Raw genomic sequence first — 18,883 nt, forward strand, 5'->3', positions numbered from 1 at the left:
TGTAGTTCACTAATGAAATCTCTAAAAAGACTTATATTTAGAAACGGAGGGAGTATTATAAATATATTTCATATTTTCTCACATTACATGCATATTTTTCTGAATTCTTGAAAATCACTTTAAATATAGAATTGAAAAATGTCAATCGCACATTGAAAAATATTAAACATTGAAAAATATTAAACACGCATCGAAAAATGCTATACTAATGTATACATAAGATATATAATATGTATGAAAAAAGTAGACATCAAAACATATCTAGATACATTCGTATCTAGACAAATTTAAGACAAGTAATTTCAAACAAAAAAATATATGTCAAAATATTAATCATCTCTACTATTAAAGGGGATCTGCCGTCGTGATGGTTCGGCCACGACAGATCCCCCTCGCTAACAATGCCACCGCTAACAGTTTCATCGATTTTTTTCATCCCTCCATAAACCAAGCGATTAACTAGGCGATTAAATACAGAAAACATCCGGTTCACTAAAATTCCCTCCGCAAGTTCCATCACAGCCTTCCCTCGCACGATTAAAAAAACACACGACCTACTCCTGGGCCACGTCCCGCGTCCCTCTCCCAGTCTCCCCCACCTCTCGCCCCCGATCCGTCCACCCTCTCGATGTCGCGAGAAAGATCTCCGCTGCCGCCACCACACGTGGATGAACTGCCCATGCCCAAGGTGCCCCCCGCCGAGGCTGACGCCGATGACGCGTGGGAACACGACGGTCAGCGGGCAAGTGGCCGACAGGGCCAGGACTATCTGGAAGGAGAGCGACCGCAACCGCCGGTGCCGGACATCCTCCTCGACGATCTCGCCTCATCCGCCGATCGGTACACCAACGATCTCGTCGGTCTCGTCAGGAAACCCATGTCCTTGCAGGCCACCAAGTCCGCGCTCGTCACGACCTACTACCTCGTCTTCAGCACGGACCACGCGGCCGCCCGCTTCACCGAGCTAGGGAAGGAGCGAGCAGGCACGCCGATGATGTTACGCACCATCTGATTTTCTTTAGGATGGCACCACCATAGGTAATTCCCACCGGGTCATAGGGAAGCAGTTTCGTCGCCCACTGCTCATCCCTTGTCTTTCCCCTTCTCTCAATCTATCCTCTCGTGCCTCCTACATCCGATCCGTGGCTTTCTCCCCGATTAATTATTCAAGATTCCAATCCTCGTTTTTGGTCTGAATGGATTGATGCTAGACTCTGATGACGATTTGATGTGTTTTGATTTGATCCACTTCCGAGCGACGGATCTGACTTCTTGTTTCTGTCGTGCAACCTTAGGTGGTGGTGGTGGTGTCCCCACCATGGGCAAGCAGAAGGCGGCCATGGCTGGCAAGCCCGACCCCAAGAACACTCGTCGCTCCCTGGGCGACATCCGTAACGTTGAGGTCAACAACCGGCGCCCTACCCCCCCCCCCCGGGCGACATCGCCAACGTCGCCAACATCCGTGTAGCCGAAGGGTAAGGAGGAGAAACCCACTACCCAAGAGGGTGTTCGACGGAACGCCGGCCAGGGACGTTGTCACCTGGAACTCCATGGTCGATGGCTACGTGTCCAACGGCCTCGGGGCGCTCGTGCTCGTCTGCTTCAGGGAGATGCACGAGGCGCTGGAGATGCAGCATGACGGTGTCGGGATCATCGCCGTGCTTGCAGCTTGCTGCTTGGAGTCGGCTCTAATGCAATGGCGGGAGATCCACGCATATGTGATCAGGCACGGGATGGACCATGACGTCAAGGTTGGCACTTCTATCCTTGACATGTACTGCAAGTGTGGCGACATTGCTTCTGCCGAGGGCGTGTTTGCGACAATGCCGTCGAGGACCGTGGTGACATGTAATTGCATGATAGGTGGGTATGCGCTCAATGAACGGCCTGAGGAGGCATTTGACTGCTCCGTGCAAATGAAGGTAGAGGGCCACCAGGTGGAAGTGGTCACTGCTATCAATTTGTTGGCTGCCTGTGCTCAAACTGAGAGCTCACTGTATGGAAGGAGTGTTCATGGTTACATAACTAGAAGACAGTTTCTTCCTCATGTGGTGCTTGAGACTGCTCTTCTCGAGATGTACAACAAAGTTGGCAAAGTCAAATCATCGGAGAAGGTATTTGGACAGATGACGACCAAAACTCTGGTATCATGGAACAATATGACTGCTGCCTACATGTACAAGGAGATGTATATGGAAGAGATCACATTGTTCCTCGACTTACTGAATCAGCCGCTTTACCCTGATTATTTCACCATGTCGGCAGTAGTACCGACGTTTGTTTTGCTGGGGTTGCTGAGACAATGTAGGAAAATGCACAACTACATTATCAGGCTAGGTTACGGGGAGAGCACTCTCATCATGAACGCAGTTATGCATATGTATGCTAGGTGTGGTCAGGTTCTGTCCTCAAGGGAGATATTTGACAAAATGGCAGCTAAGGATGTGATCTCTTGGAACACAATGATAATGGCTCATGCGATTCATGGTCAGGGGAGAAGTGTGATGACCCACAAGTATAGGGGATCAATCGTAGTCCTTTCGATAAGTAAGAGTGTCGAACCCAACGAGGAGCAGAAGGCTCTGATAAACGGATTTCAGCAAGGTAATAATTGCAAGCACTGAAAGTAGCGGTAACAAGTGATTGTGTAGCGAGGTGAAACGTAGCAAGCAAAGAGTAACAAGTAACAAGTAGTAGCAACGGTGCAGCAAGTGGCCCAATCCCTTTTGTAGCAAGGGACAAGCCTGAACAAAGTCTTATAGGAGGAAAAACGCTCCCGAGGACACACGGGAATTTCTGTCATGCTAGTTTCATCATGTTCATATGATTCGCGTGCGTTACTTTGATAGTTTGATATGTGGGTGGACCGGCGCTTGGGTACTTCCCTTACTTGGACAAGCATCCCACTTATGATTAACCTCTCTCGCAAGCATCCGCAACTACAAAAAAAGAATTAAGACAAAGTCTAACCATAGCATTAAACTAGTGGATCCAAATCAGCCCCTCACGAAGCAACGCATAGACTCGGGTTTAAGCTTCTGTCACTCCAGCAACCCATCATCTACTTACTACTTCCCAATGCCTTCCTATAGGCCCAAATATTGTGAAGTGTTATGTAGTCCACGTTCACATAACACCACTAGAGGAAAAACAACATACAGCATATCAAAATACCGAACGAATATCAAATTCACATGACTATTATTAACATGACTTATCCCATGTCCTCAGGAACAAAAGTAACTACTCACAAGACATAATCATAATCATGACCAGAGGTGTAATGAATAGCATCAAGGATCTGAACATAAACTCTTCCACCAAGTAATCCAACTAGCATCAACTACAAAGAGTAATCAACACTACTAGCAACCTTACAAGTACCAATCGGAGTTGCGAGACGAAGATTGGTTACAAGAGATGAACTAGGGATTGGAGAGGAGATGGTGCTGATGAAGATGTTGATGAAGATGCCTCCCCTCCGACAAGAGGAGTGTTGGTGATGACGATGGCGACGATTTCCCCCTCCGGGAGGGAAGTTTCCCCGGCAGGATCGTCCTGCCGGAGCTCTAGATTGGATCTGCTCAAGTTCCACCTCGTGGCGGCGGTGAAACCACGAAAAAGCTCCCGATTGATTTTTTCCATACCAGGACACTTCATATAGCAAAAGAGGGGGGCTAGTGGGCCTTCAGGCAGCCCACAAGCCTGCCCTGCGCCACCAGGGGGTGGTGGTGGTGGGCAAGCTTGTGGGGGCCTGGTGGCCCCCCTCCGGTAGTTCTTTCGCCCAGTATTTTTAATATATTCCAGAAAAAATCCACGTAAATTTTCAGGGCATTTGGAGATGTGCAGAATAGTGGACTAGGATTTGCTCCTTTTCCAGTCCAGAATTCCAGCTGTCTGAATTCTCCCTCTTCAAATAAACCTTGCAAAATAAGAGAGAAAAGGCATAAATATGGTACCACAAGTAATATAACAGCCCAAGAAACAATAAATATCAACATGAAAGCATGATGCAAAATGGACGTATCAAAGTGCACTGGAGATGTTCTCCGAGATGAAACGTAATGGTCTGCAACCAAATGAGAGTACCTTTGTCTCCATGTTGACTGCTTGCAGTGTCTCAGGCTTGACAGATGAAGGCTGGACACAGTTCAATTCAATGCAACATGACTATGTTATGATCCCACAGATTGAGCACTACGTATGCATCACAGATCTTCTCGGTTGGGCAGGTGACCTTAAAGAGGTTATGCAATTTATTGAAAAAATGCCAATAGATCCAACATTCAGGGTTTGGGGCTCCCTACTGACCGCAAGCAGGAACAACAATGATATAGACATAGCGGAATACGCGGCAGAGAGGATATTCCAACTAGAACACGACCAATTGGAACATGACAACACAGGTTGCTATGTTCTTATTTCTTCCATGTACGCCGATGCTGGGAGATGGAAGGATGTAGAGAGAATAAAATCACTGATGGAAGAGAAGGGGCTCCGAAGGACAGATCCAATAAGCATAATTGAGCTTCATGGTATCACCTGCAGATTTGTCACGGGGACATGACACACCCTCAGAGAAAGATGATACAAGGAGTGTCCGACTTTCTATCAGGAAAGATTGGAGAGATGAGGGTCCCGACGAATCAATCCGATCCAACCTCTCTGGAGTCGAGGAGAACAACAAAGCCTAACAAGCATAGTGTGAGGCTGGCTGGCGTTTTTGGTCTGATATCAACCGAGGCCAGAACCCCAATACTTGTCAAGAAGAACGTGCGCATATGAAACGACTGCCATCATGTGTTGAAGTTGATATCGAAATATTCATGACAGAGGATTGTTGTCGGCGACACAAATATCTATCACCAATTCTCGGATGGCTCTTGCTGCTGCGGTGACTACTGGTGAACAGAATGGTTCTGGTTGATGCCAAGATCGAAAGCATTTCGGCAAGAGCAAGCGAGCACCAGGACGCAGATATGGTTTCATGACAATCTGCAGCTGTATGCCACATATTCAGACCTCACACAGCTTCTGAATTCTGATGCTCCATTTTGCTCTAAAAAAGCTTCTGAATTCCGATGCTAGCACCAGTAGTCCGGTACAAACTTCAGGCAACATACATGAGGGATCAACTCTCGTGTAGTCGTCGCATCAGCTCGAAGAAAAGGGCTTAACTTGCTGCTGGTAATGGAGATCACACATGTACTGGAAGAAGCATCATCTTTTGACTTTTGTAACTGACAATGACACGGTGTACAAAGCCAGTTCTTTTCAACTGAATCCCACTAGCCGTACCAGTATGATCCCCCTTCATCTTCCGTGGATCTTCCACTAATGGTGCCTTCTTAGAAACAGGAAGCCGCAGCCCCATGAGCCCGTGAACTGCCCCGTCATGAGGAACTTTGGTGCCCAACTCCTCAAGAACGCCCAGGAGAAGGCCAAGAACCCGACGGCGAGACCTGCGCTGCAGAGGGCTCATGTCAAGCCCGTCCCTCCTCCACCAGAGCACGTGATCAAGATCAGCTCCGATACCGACGTGACCAAGTCAGAGGCCGGCAGCATCAGCTCCGTCCGCAAGTACTCGAGGAAGAAGGTGGTCACCACCCTCAGGCACGTGCTCTTGGCACGCCCCAAGGTACGCGCGTCACCCGTCGACAGCCAAACATTTGCTTCCTAGACATGTGCGCGCAAATAGTATGATTTGATTCTGATCCACCATTACGATGCCAGTTTGCACCTAGAATCACGGAAGAACCACTGAACCGGCGATCCAAGAGTCCAGGACATCGACAAGCTTGACGGCGACAACCAGCTCGCCGTCGTTGATTACATTGAAGATATCTACAAGTTTTACAAGGTGGTCGAGGTAAGACCACCGGCTCCCCCTTGATAGCAAGAAGTGGGATGTCCCTACTCTGCCACAGAACTTCTGAATCTGACGGTGTTGTTTCCATCCATGCTCTGCTGACAGAACGACTGCTGCACTGGAGACTACATGGGCTCGCAGGTGGAGATCAATGCCAAGATGAGGGGCATCCTGGTGGACCATATCCTGGAGGTCCACCAGAAATTTGATCTCATGCCGGAGTCGCTCTATCTGACAATCTACATCATAGATATGTATCTATCGCTGCAGCTCGTGCTCCGGTGGGAGCTGCAGCTGGTGGGCGTCTCCGCCCTCCTGATTGCCTGCAAGTACGAGGAGATCTGGGCCCCTGAGGTAGGCTTGATAGCATTGCATCCCTCCGCTTTTCTCCACTGACCAGAGTTCGTTCATTCATCGAATCCTCGTTTTGACTGGTGTCTGCGTACGTACTCTTGGAGGTGAATGATTTCATACTGATCTCCGACAATGCTTGCATGAGGGAGCAGATTCTAAAGATGGAGATGGCGATCCTCAACAGGCTCGAGTGGAACCTGACGATGCCCATGCTCTACGTCTTCCTCGTGCGCTTCGCCAAGGCCGTGTCTTCCTCCTCATACCACAAGAGCGACAAGGAGGTAAAAAGAACTTCAGATTTTTACATGCAAATTCTTCAGATGTATTTGCCATTTTGCCAAAGCAGCAAGTTTGTGTGCTGATTGATGTTTCTCCCTCGTCTTCCCCTGGATGTGTGTGTAGATGGAGAACACCGTCTTGTTCTTCGCGGAGCTAGCGCTGCTGTAGTACGGGCTGGTGCAGTCCAAGCCCTCCACGGTCGTCGCCGCTGCTGTCTACGCTGCCAGGCTCACCCTCAAGATGACCCCGCTGTGGACCGACACCCTTAGGCACCACAATGGCTTCACTGAAGTGCAGCTGATGTAAGCATGCACTGAATCATCTCCATTGTGGCTTGAACCTGTGATTTCATTCAGTTCCAGGGCACCGACAGAGACAACTCTTTTCTGTGATGACTGATTTCAGGGACGCCGCCAAGATCCTAATCGGAGGGCATGGTATGAAGTTGCGGTTCTTTGGCCAGGAGACGAGGCAAACATCTTGTCGCTGGCTTGGACGGTAGGCGATTGCAGATTGGTCCAACCAAAGGTAGCCTAACCCAAGCGAGCCTCTTGTTTTGTTCAGGTAAAATTCCTTATTCCCTTTCCTCTTCCGTATCTTTTTCTTTAATTTGTACTGCTTGCTTAATTATTTGTTTGTTTGGTGAGATAGAGGAAATAAGATGAGTATATTTGATTGCAGAAGAGGAATATGTGTCATTTCCATGTGGTCTGTTGGTGCAGGTACTTACTTTGCTCCACGTTGCTTATCGTCATAGCTGCATCCAACATCCATAGTCAAATGCTACCATATGTTAGGAAGTTTATGTTGATATGTGTTTCTGATATGTTCGCCGAATGCGGATGTGGGAAAGGTCACACGATTGGGGTCAGCAAAAGGGAGTAGACATATTTATTCATGGCTTTCGGCTCTTATTTTGATCTAGATGGTGACATTGACCAGGGGCGGCAGCTGCTACAAAATAAGGAGGAATTGCTAGAGGCATAGGTTTGTAGAGGCGTGGGATCTGGGGGAGGCGCCATGAGACAACGTAGGTGGAGAAGGTCGGTGTCGTGGGCTCGTGGCCCTCATGGGATACGGGCTCATGTCCAACATGGTGACGTTCTGGTGCATGGTGGCTGCGCTGAAGGAGAACGGTGGCGGTGGCGCCACCAGGCTGGAGGGTCCCGGCAGGGAGGTGGCTCACAGGGAGCTCTAGTCTCACTAGATGCTTCAGATCAACATGTTGATTAGTTTAGACAATTTATTTTTTGCACACGGATAAGATTTCCAGTAGTACTTAAAGAATCTAAATCCATGTTCATATTAGATTGGAGGCGGCAAAATTGGTTTCAATGCTTGTGCTGCTGTACAGTGAAAAAAGAAAGGGATGATCACTACCAGAATAAGGCTCGCTGCCGACGGCCTGGTCGGGTACGCCGACGTTCGCGACCCCGAAGGTGCTATGCCAACGGTGGCCGTCGATATACCCCTACGCCGATGCCATATGGCCCTACGCCGAAGCCCTCAATGCCAATAAGCTTCTACGGTTATGGGTTGGTAAGCTTGTGATTCCCTGCAGTTGGTTCTCTGTTATCTTTTAAACCTTAATGGCCTGAACTTCATTCTGATGCCTTTTCTGCTTCTTCTAATTTTGTATGGCCAGCTATGGTTCCCAAGTATGCGCCAACGTAAATTATTTCAGACATTGTTGCACCATCTTGCATGAGCTTTTGGTGCAACTTACCATTTTCTGTATCAGGTACACATTTTTTGTTAACTAATATCACATGATTAGAAATTCTTATTATAATGTCTTTGTGAACTTATTTGAAAATGATAAATCAATAAAGCATTTTTATGTTTACCTTGCTAGAGTTACTTGGCTGCATTTATTTTTTGCTTCGCTCGTTCCATTTTTCATTTTTATTGTTCATGTTATCAATGAATTTTATACCACGTGTATTCCTCGTAGCTCTATAGTTGAAAGATTCACTTGGTTTTCCTACAAGTTGGATGACCAACTATCGAACCATGAATAGAAATATTTACATAAGCTATTCTAGAAGAGCCTCAAGGATCTAAAAAGTAAAATACTAACCTGCACGCAATCATAAAATGTACGGAACTTTGAATATTTCTTTTCTGAACTTTGAATGGAAGTTCATCGCTAGAAATAGCACAAGGCAGTATTTTTTTGCATTGAAGCTTACCTTCTTAACATGTCTATATCAAAAAAGGCGTGGGTGTGTGGGTGCATCATTTTTTTAGGAAACTACCATGCGACTTGGGTTAGCCTGAACGATATTTCGCGGGCGATTATTATGCTAGACTTTGACAGGAAGAAACAAGTGATCAGTGTGTGGGTGCATGATTTTCTTTATATGAATGGTTTTGTGTTTCTGATATGAATATGTTGGTTTGCCATGTCAACATGCTTAAACTATATATTTATTTTCATTCCCAGCCTAAACAGATAATGTTTCCCTGTGGTGTAGCTGTGTAGGGAATCACCAGACTTCCGTCATGACGGTCTTGTGGGATGGCAATCACGCTTGTTTTTGGACTGTTATTAGATTCAGGAATACTATGAACACTCTGGCTTGACCTCTTTGCCACCATCAAAAGCGCACTTAGTCCAGGACACCTTGTTGCAAAAATGTTATTATAGGATATAACAAACATCCACTAATGCGAGTTGTTGCTGAGGGGAGATGATACTCTGATTTGCATGTGTATGAATTAACGAAGCTCCTCCTTTGACACGATGGAGAGCTTCCCATGTACAGAACAATTGTGGAAGCATATTTGGGACCTTTAAAACACAAATGTCTGGCTGATCTTCAGATGCAAGTGTAGATGTGATCTTTAGATGAATCAAGAGTGAATACGGTAGTAGAAGATAATATTCGATGAACCAGTGGGTCGAGTGGGCCTAATGTACATGGTCAAAAATGAATGCAAACATTTGGCTTTTGTTTTGACATTTTACTAGCTTCTGGCATATTTATCTTTATCTTTTGGATCCTACAAGTGACATGTATACCATATTATATTAGTTTCTATTAGTAAAAAAAAAATATGTTTCAAATATAATACCTGTTCGATTAATGGGTGAATGCTTCATCGATGTCTGATTTGCTAGCACCAAGAAGAATGCTTCACTGATGTCTGATTTGCTAGCACCATGAAAATTCAGTACCCGATATAGAGATTTTGAAGGCTCATGACTAGAGCAAATACTTATAGGAATGCACAGGATAGTCCAATTTACTATTAATTTGGGTACTAGAAGTATGTGTTAAAGGAACATTTTTTTGGAGCAAACACGATACATGACACTACGTGAAATAACTTTGATCATCATGATGACACAAGCAACATCTCCATAAGATAGCAGCATAAACATTTATTCTCATGACAACGCACGTGCATTTAACTAGTGTATTTAGAAAATGTTCAGTGTACATAACAAAATTTGGCGTGGTATTTTGGCTTTTGCAGAGTAAAAAGGGAAAACGGTGTCCTACTGATAAGAGTCAGGACTGTGCCCGGCACGCCTGAAGGTTTTTCTTGTAGTCATTATTAGGACGACCCGTTTCATTAGTTTTTTTTTGTTTATCATTCGCTCAGGGTTTCTTCGTTCATGTCTCCTCACTGCAGATTTTAGGATGTTTCTTGTTCGTTTTTCTTCCTTTTTTTTCTTCACAATATTTTGTTTTCTCATTGTTTTCTTCCTTCAATTCCGTTTCTTACAGGTTTTTTCTTTTATTTTTTGTCTCCTTTTTCATATTTTTTTTCTATTATTCCTTTCTCCGTTTTTATTGGTTTAACCTTTTCTATTATACTTTATTATATTTCTTTGTTTCATTTGTAGTTTTCTTCTGTTTTCTTCATTTTTTCTTTGTTTATTCATGATGTTTCAGGGTTTTTTTGCGTTCTTCTTTTTCTTCGTTTCTGAGGTGTTTCTTTTATTTCTTTGTTTTCACTTATTTCTTTGGAGTTTGTTTCTTCAACGCATGCCTATATTTTGTGTACATATTTGTTCGTTTTACGAATACATCAAGAACATTTTATGTTCTGAATATTTTAAAAATAGATGATTAATATTCAAAAAAATCATTTTTATGACTAGAAATTTTAAATAAATGCTTGCGTTTTATGTGTACATTTTTCTTATACATTTGTACACTATTTATTCATGTTTAACATTTTAAAAACACACTATTAACATTTTGGAAAATAATTTCCGTGACTACTTTGTTCACACAATTAGTTTTGTAATATATATTTGACAAATGGTGAACAACTATGTGTTTAACATTTTTAAATTATATTAAAAAATTATACATTATCAATATTTTCAAAAAATTATGTTTTACATGTTCAAAAAAATTATCCACGTTCTTTGTTTTTCGTATATATGATTAACATTTTTCTGATAAAAAATTGTTCAACGTCTACTTCCATACAACCTTTTCAATATATATCAGGAACTCTTTTCGTACGCAGTTAATTTTTTTTAAACATATTATTGATATTCTTTTGATACATGATTAATTTTTTTTAAAATTTATGTCTTTATGTCCAATTTTTATACATGTTTTACATTTTTGTTTTACATGAGGAACATTTTTATACACATTTAATATTTTTAAATAGATGATTACAAAAAAATTGCAAATGCTTGATTAATACTTATTTTCAATACACAATGATTATTTCCATACATGTTGTATATCTTTCTACATGTTTTGTCTTTATATATTTATAATATTTGGAAGTACATATAAAAGTTAAAAAAGAACAAGAACATAAAACAGGAAAAGAAAAACAAGGTTCTGGCTTCCCGCGATCTGGGCCGGTCCAGTCTCGCGCTCCCGCAGGCAAGGCTGCGCTGTGTCTCGCGCTAAGCTCTTAACGCGAGACATAGACACGCCCACTGATGAGTAGGTTCCACGAGGTGACAGAAATTTAGAGGCTACAATTTCACAATGTCTATGTTTGCACGAGTGATTTTGGGCCTCCAAAAAAAACTGGGGTGCACTCCAAAACCGTTTTAGGGGTTGTTTTTATTTTATTTTGTCCAAATACTAAAAAATTGTAGCTGCATTATTTGGTTGGAACGAACGCATGAAGTGTGCAGCAATTCATTCTACTTTATTTTGTTTTTTTTAAATACTATAACTTTTAAACCGAGAGTCAAAACGACGATCCGTTTTCACGGCTGTGTTTCTTACGACGAGCTCTTCAATACTAGATCATATATAAATAGGTTACAACAAACATTTTTTTTAGAAACTATAGGGTGATATCTAGGCAACTTTAGTGCTAAAAAAAGCAACTTCTTATTAGTGTGCGTAGTATGATTGCCTATAAAAAAAATTCCTTCAAAATTATCAATCATGACTAGAAAGTTAAATAACTTCATCATTTAGCAACCACATAGCAAATGTGGTCAGCTATTTCCAAACCAAAATGGTTAAATTTTGCGTTGGATGTGCATGCTCGGCTCCGCATGCGTTGGATGTCCAATAATTCATGTATGAAAAAAAATTAAAAGTTATATCTATCAATCCGTGTGTCGAAATTATGATAGGTTTTCACCGTTGGGTTCCTCGTGACGAACTCTTGAAAACGAGATCCCATATGAATATGTTTTGATTTTTTTTCTCAAAAGCAACCTCGATGCTAGATGAGGCAATTTTAGTGCTAAATAGAAGTACTTTATGCTAAATGCATTGCATCATGTGTATACACATGAGTTGCTTGTTGAATGCACTAGAGTTGCACAAAACACACACTAAAAGTTGCTTGCTTTTCTGTGAGTGTAATTATGGCAACTATTCATAAATATCAGGCAACTGCGCATTAATGGCAAGCAACTGAACATTACCCGTAGGCAATTGACCATCAGTAATAGGAAAACTGAGCATCAAAATTAAGCAATTTCATAGTATTTTGTAAACAACTCAACATCAAAATTGAGCAATTGTACAGTATTTGTAGGCAACTGATCATCATTGTTTAATTATGTAAAACTTTTTATATGTGAATCTAGTCAACTGTTAGTCGTGCTAATCAACTTCGAAGAATTCTTCGCTGATAGATAGTCATACTAAGGGGGGAAAAGAGTTGTTTGCCTATAGCACTAAAGTTATCTCATCTAACACACAAAGTTGCTTAAAAAAATCTTCGAAACCTACCCATATGAGATCTAGTTTTGAAAAGCTCGTCGTAAAAAACATAGCCGTGAAAACGGATCGTTATTCTGACGCCCGGTTCAAAAGTTATGACTTTTTAATTTTTTTATTCTGACGTCCGGTTCAAAAGTTATGACTTTTTGATTTTTTTTTAAACGCTAACAAATGGACGTGGTTGATTGTCCTGAGGTGCGCCCACTAGCGAGCGCTGCTGGGCTCAGCGCTCGGTAGCCACGTCCTTTTTTTTACGTGAGGCTGCCTTTATTTAGAATCCGTTATAGTTGCTCTTAGAGCATCTCCAACAGCCGCGCTTCGCGCCGCGTCCAAAAAATGTTTTTACAGCGCGTGCGCCGGCTGGTTTAGCGCAGGGATAGACGCTGGCTCCAACAGCCGCGCTATAATGCAGCGCGCGCACCACGCTCCAGCAGTGCCCAAAAATACAGCGCGCGCAGCAGGCACAAACCACATATACATTTCAAAAAATAGTGAGAAAAACGATCAAACAAAAAAAATAAATCAACAATAAATAGTTATTACAACTCAAACAAATAGTTTCTCGTTCAGTACAACAAATAATGCAATAAACACAACCAATAGTTCATGAACAATACAATACAAATAATGCAATCAAATCATGCTCTTTGTCGTCCATGCCATGCCCACCACTCTTTAATCAGATCCTTCTGAAGATCATTGCGCGGCAGCGAGCAGTCAGGCGCTGTTCCTCGGACGTCGGAGGCGCGCGAGGGCCGGCCGGACTAGGAGGGGTGGGGCGGAAGCGCGGCGGCGCGGGGAGGCCGGGGAAGCGCCTGAACGGGGGGCGCGGGCGGCGGCCGCAGCGGAGACAGGCCGGGGAAGCGCCGGCGGGCGCGGGCGGCGACGACGGCTCGAGGATAGGCCGGGGCAGCGCCGAACGGTGGCGCGAGCGGTGGCGGCGGCGCGGTCGGATGGGGGCGGTCGCGAGAGTGCATAGCGAGCGTAGAGAGTGCACAGCCAGCGCAGGAGAGAGCGCAGAAGAAAGCAGGAACGAGCGCGGGAGAGTCGCGCACGCGGGAGCCGACGCAGCAAATAATGGGCGCGGGATTGCGTTTCGGCCAGCGCGCTCAATTGAAAATGGCGCGCGCGCCGTTTTTGCACGCCCGCTGGAGCTGCGGCGCGCGCTAAATACAGCTTTTTTTACGGCACGGCGCTTGTATAGCGCGGCTGTTGGAGATGCTCTTAGGCACCACTTGCTTAATCACCTCAAAACATAACGGACAAAACATTAGACCCGGAATAACTATGGGATGGTTCCTTCTGTTACCCAGACGTGCTTTTACAACAGCTAGAACGCAACAGAGAAACTGCAGCACCACCAACCCCCCATGTTTTTCTTGCCAGAAACTGCAACCCAGGATCCAAGCTTGCCTTCAGTTTTGCTTCTTTTTCTTGCAAGGCAATCCCAAATTGGTGGCAAATAGAAGCCGATCACCGATTTCATTCCCTTCAATTCCAAGCCCCATCTTCTCTTCCCTGATACAACAACTTCAAAGACCTGTTAGACGGAAGCAAACGAAGATGGCACCAGCAACAATGACTGATACACAGCCCGACATGGAACTGCAGAAGGATCAGAGGCATCCTCTTTTGTTCAACAGAACTGATGGCACCGACAACATGAGCCCCATTCAGAAAGCAATAGGACAGGCGTACCAGAGCACCGGGCACCTCGCCAAACTCCTTCCATCAGGCACCGTGCTTGCCTTCCAGCTGCTGGCTCCAACCATGGCTAAACAAGGCCACTGCAGTGACTTGGATCGGATGATGACAGGAGGGCTTGTGGTGCTCTGTGCACTCTCATGTTTTGTTCTTAGCTTCACAGATAGCTTCAGGGATGAGAAAGGAAAGGTACGATACGGGTTTGCCACGTTCAAGGGATTGTGGGTCATTGATGGTGGAGTCACTCTTGATCCACACGCTGCAGTTGAATATAAGATAACATTTCTAGATTTTTTCCATGCAACTGTCTCAGCAGTGATTTTTGTTGCAATCGCCCTGTTTGACCAGAATGTGGCATCTTGCTTTTATCCAATACCATCAGAGGACACAAATCAAGTTCTCACAACATTGCCAGTTGCTATTGGAGTTATTGGAAGCATGCTGTTTGTTAGCTTCCCAACCACCCGCCATGGAATTGGCTTCCCAGTCTCTCCACACTAGTTGGTCTTTAAAAGATTTGTTCGCTCTTAGTTCCTGTTGATCAAACAGTGTCTAAGCCCCTTAAGCGGGATAGAGAGAAATATGCAGCACCTATTTCTGTAAAATAATACTTATAGAGTACCTATGGTGGTCTTCAACATGAACACGCTTTATTTTGTGTGTTCAGAAACAGTGTTGGCACTAGGCAGGACAATATATTGGATACGTCTTTGGTGCATACCACGATTTTTTTTATCTTTCATATGATACAACTAAAACTTTTGGTTGACTGGTTAAAGTGCCCAACTCATAATTGGTAAATCGTAGGGTTCAATTCCTACTGGATGCACATGAAGAGGAACGTTCCATAAGTCTACCGGAATTGGCTCTCTATCCAAGGAATCTCATCCATCATGTATATTCATACCATAACATACGAACAGTATGAACTCGAATTCTTATTGTTACTCGAACTCAGAGCATAGGATGGGAAGTCAATTCATGGATCCAATCAAATACGCGGTATTCTATTCAAAGAAAAAAGTCTTCATTAATTGGGAAAGAAGCAATATACCAGGAGCCGATAGCTTGTTTTTGTGTTCAATCTTCATACATATATGTAGTTAAGTTTTGTCTTGTAATTTGCTGGTTTTTCCCAAATTAACATGTCTAAAAATAAGACTTTAAAAATCATATCAGACAGTGCATTCTTGAAGTCATATCACACAGCTTTTAAGTCGTCGTGCAATAACCCTGAACAAACATTTTAGTCAATGAAATAAGGAAACAGAAGACACATGACGAGAATAGAAATGAGCTTATGCAGAGCCCGTGTATGTATCTCTACATACAGAAACAACAGATATGGAAGACAAGCCCACATCGTACCTGAATAGTGCCCGCATGCTTGTCACTTCAACAATTATTCATACAATAAACATTGATACTTCACATATCCTGGGCATGGAAGCACTGGAGTGTAAGAGATTTGGTAGCAAAACTCTCTCACTTGCGTAACCCCGTGATGGAAGAAGTGTGACAGTTCACAATTTTTGCTTGATAAGGCTTAGGCGGATCATGTACCGACACAGTGTAGCACCACACTTATTTTTATGTAAAATCAGATAACTGCTAATTTGTTCCATATTTGCTCAGCTTCTTGTCTCACTTTCTTCTTACTCCAATACCCACTGACAATAACATCCCATGTTTCCCTCTCAGGGATGCACCTCTCTGACAACATGTCAAGCACAACATGAGCTGCTTTCTCCAAATGGTTCTTTTTCGAGAAGAACTCAACCAGGAGATGGAAAGTGCTTGGCTCGGTAGAAATGCCACGAGTCCTCATGCTCTGGTACACCTGGAAAGCCCTCCCAACTTCACCCTTAACACATAATGCTGTCACCACTGCAACGTTTATCCTGACATGAAGGCTCCAAGTGACCCGGTTCGGTTGAACGCCAGCAAGAACCATCTCATCCAGGTAATTTGCAGCCTCCACAGCCCTTCCTGCATCACAGAGCCCAACAATGAGCTTCCCAAACAATCCAGCATCAGGCTTCCTCCCCTGGAGACGCATCCGGTCCAAAACCTCCATTGCCTCCCTCAGCAGGCCCTCCTTACAGAGGCCATTAATGACAGAACTATATATGATTGTATTTGGCAGCTTCACCTCCTTGGCCAACCTCTCCAGCAAGTCCAGTGCTGATGCTGCACGCCCACCCTTGCACAAACCATCAATCAGAGAACTATAGGTGACAACATTGGGTGCAATACCTCTCCTCCCCATTTCGTCAAACATCTCCAGTGCATCATCCAAGCAGCCCTCCCGTGCGAGCCAATTGATAATAGTCGTGTAAGTAACCACTGTAGGCGCAATGCCATTTTCTACCATCTCGGAGAACAGCTCCTGAGCCTCGACCCGGCGGCTGCGGCGGCAGAGCCCATCAATGAGGGTGTTGTAGGAGCAGGCGTCAGGTTTGGGGATGTTGCGGAAAAGGCGGACCGCGTCGTCGATATGAGCGGCGGCATCGGAGCAATGGGCCTTGAGGAGGACGTTGTAAGTGGCGGTGGTTGGGCCGAAGCCGCTGGCGCGCATGTCGGCGAGGAGGGAGTGGGCGAGGGGGAGATGGGAGTGCGCGACGAGGCCGGCAAGGACGGCGGTGTAGGAGCGGGCGGAGTGGGGGAGAGAGAGGGCGGAGGGGGCGGAGCGGAAGAGTTGGAGGGCGTCGAGGGGGCGGTGGGTGCGGCAGAAGGCGCGGAGAAGGGTGAGGAAGGGGGGCTCGAGGTCGGCGTTGGAGGGGAAGAGCGCGCGCGAGCGGGAGAGGAGGGAGGTGGCGAGGGGGAGGAGGCCGGCGGAGGCGAGGCGGGAGGTGAGGAGGGAGACGGTGTCCGGGGAGGGGAGGATTTGTGTGGGCACCGAAGTGGAGACAGGCGCGGCGGTGGCCGCGTCGAAGAGGGCGAGCGCGCGGCGGGGGTCACGCTCGCCGCGGACAAGACGGTGGAGGTGTTCGGCGGTGAGGTTCTTGGGCCATTTGGTGGGGGTGAGGTTCGCCGGCGGCATTGGGGGAAGCAGGTTTTGCCGGCTTGCCGCTTTGGCGTCGGCTACAAGGGGAGGCCGCGTGGTGCGTCTAACAACATCTCCAATACATGTTAAATGTAAAAATACCTAACTTTTAAACCGTTTAGCATAAAAACGCACCTTTAATAAACGGTTCATATGTAAAAAAGAATTAGATCGCGGCCTTTCGATGATGTAAAAATGAAAACTTCGTGATGCAAATTTACATCACTAGATACAAGTGATGTAAAAACCGCGGCCGCGTGCCAACACCCAACCGCGAGTTCATTCGCCTTCCGTATCGCGACCGCCCGCCCGCGACCCGCCCGTCCCCTCCGCCCCCCTTTAGCCGCCGCCATGGACGAAGTCGACAACCCCGCCGCCTTCTTCGTCACCGTCGCAGCCGGTGGGCTGACCCACGTCGTTGTCGCCGCGGTGAACTCGCCTTCTGCCTCGCATCCATGCCGCCGCCCGTCACCCCGGATTCGGGCCGCCCCGGCTTGTCACCCCCGCACTGGTGGTTCCTGCGAAGGCGCTGAAGGCACTGGTGGTTCCTGGAACTCGGCCAAAAACTCGAAGGCAGCCGCGGCGGCTCGGGCTGACGACTCGTAGCTAGGGCCGGCCACGTCCTCTACTAGCCAAGGAACCTTTCCTCCACCTCCGTCGCCGCCACCGCTGGCCGTGGAGGAAGATTTGGCCATGCCGACGGCCACCGCCTCCAACATGTTTGATGAAATGTCGCAAAGGTAAAAAAAAATTGTGCTCTCGTTTGTTGTTTCAAATTGAAGTGATGTTGAATGTCTGTACATTCAATTGTAGTCTTGATGACGAAGCTTTTTTGCACACGACAAATGTGGCAAATGATGATTTTGTGTCGCATGAGTATGTATCACAAGAATATGAAATCCAATATGGTGTTGACAATCTTGACATGGACGATGAGGGCTTTGTTGCGAAGGGAAGAAGTGGAAATTATACCAATGCGGAGGATGTGTTGATACGCACCGCATGGAAGAAAGTCTCTCAAGATGCATCCATTGGAAGTGACCAAACGGTTAACACCTATTGGCAATGCATCAAGGATTACTTCGATGAGCGCAACACAAGTGGTCACTTCCGTTCGAGCGACTCTATTCGCCAACGTTGGTCCACCATCAACGCCGAATGCCAAAAGTGGGTCGGTTGCTTGTCAAATGTTGCTCGCATGAACCCAAGTGGTTGCGGTGATAGTGATTTGGCAAATATTTCCTCTTCGTGCGTGTTTTTCCAAATATTAGATTGTTTCACATTTTGATGATGACGTGTTGGTTGTTTCATTGTAGAAAATGATTACCCAAGGATTGTTTTGAGAGCGGAACATGAAAGGCGAGAAGAAGAAAAGGAAAGGAAAAGCTTTCACTTTTCATAATTGCTTCAAAGAGCTCAAGGATGAGAAGTGGAAAACTAGAGAAACTTTTGATG

The 18,883-nt window shown here is 45.4% G+C and overlaps 2 protein-coding genes and 1 pseudogene across 2 annotated transcripts; 2 read left to right on the forward strand and 1 right to left on the reverse strand.

Moving 5' to 3' along the window:
- The first annotated feature begins 679 nt into the window (after positions 1–679).
- Positions 680–7,004, forward strand: LOC123441820 (annotated as a pseudogene).
- Positions 7,005–13,835: 6,831 nt separating this feature from the next.
- LOC123444071 (protein DMP4-like) lies at positions 13,836–15,727 on the forward strand. The gene has a single exon (XM_045120678.1). The coding sequence runs from the start codon at positions 13,897–13,899 to the stop codon at positions 14,881–14,883; it is 987 nt and encodes a 328-aa protein (XP_044976613.1). The 5' UTR covers positions 13,836–13,896; the 3' UTR covers positions 14,884–15,727.
- Positions 15,573–17,479, reverse strand: LOC123444070 (pentatricopeptide repeat-containing protein At5g46100). The gene has a single exon (XM_045120677.1). It carries the CDS (start codon positions 17,423–17,425, stop codon positions 15,983–15,985), a length of 1,443 nt encoding a protein of 480 aa, XP_044976612.1. The 5' UTR covers positions 17,426–17,479; the 3' UTR covers positions 15,573–15,982.
- Between the last annotated feature and the right edge of the window lie 1,404 nt (positions 17,480–18,883).

This window comes from Hordeum vulgare, chromosome 3H (assembly GCF_904849725.1).
Source record: "Hordeum vulgare subsp. vulgare chromosome 3H, MorexV3_pseudomolecules_assembly, whole genome shotgun sequence".
Lineage (NCBI taxonomy): Eukaryota > Viridiplantae > Streptophyta > Magnoliopsida > Poales > Poaceae > Hordeum > Hordeum vulgare.

What these genes read in the sequence shown, in the direction of transcription:
- LOC123444071 (XM_045120678.1), top strand. Translation starts at nt 13,897, where the DNA reads ATGCTCTTAGGCACCACTTGCTTAATCACCTCAAAACATAACGGACAA.
- LOC123444070 (XM_045120677.1), bottom strand. Translation starts at nt 17,425, where the DNA reads ATGCCGCCGGCGAACCTCACCCCCACCAAATGGCCCAAGAACCTCACC.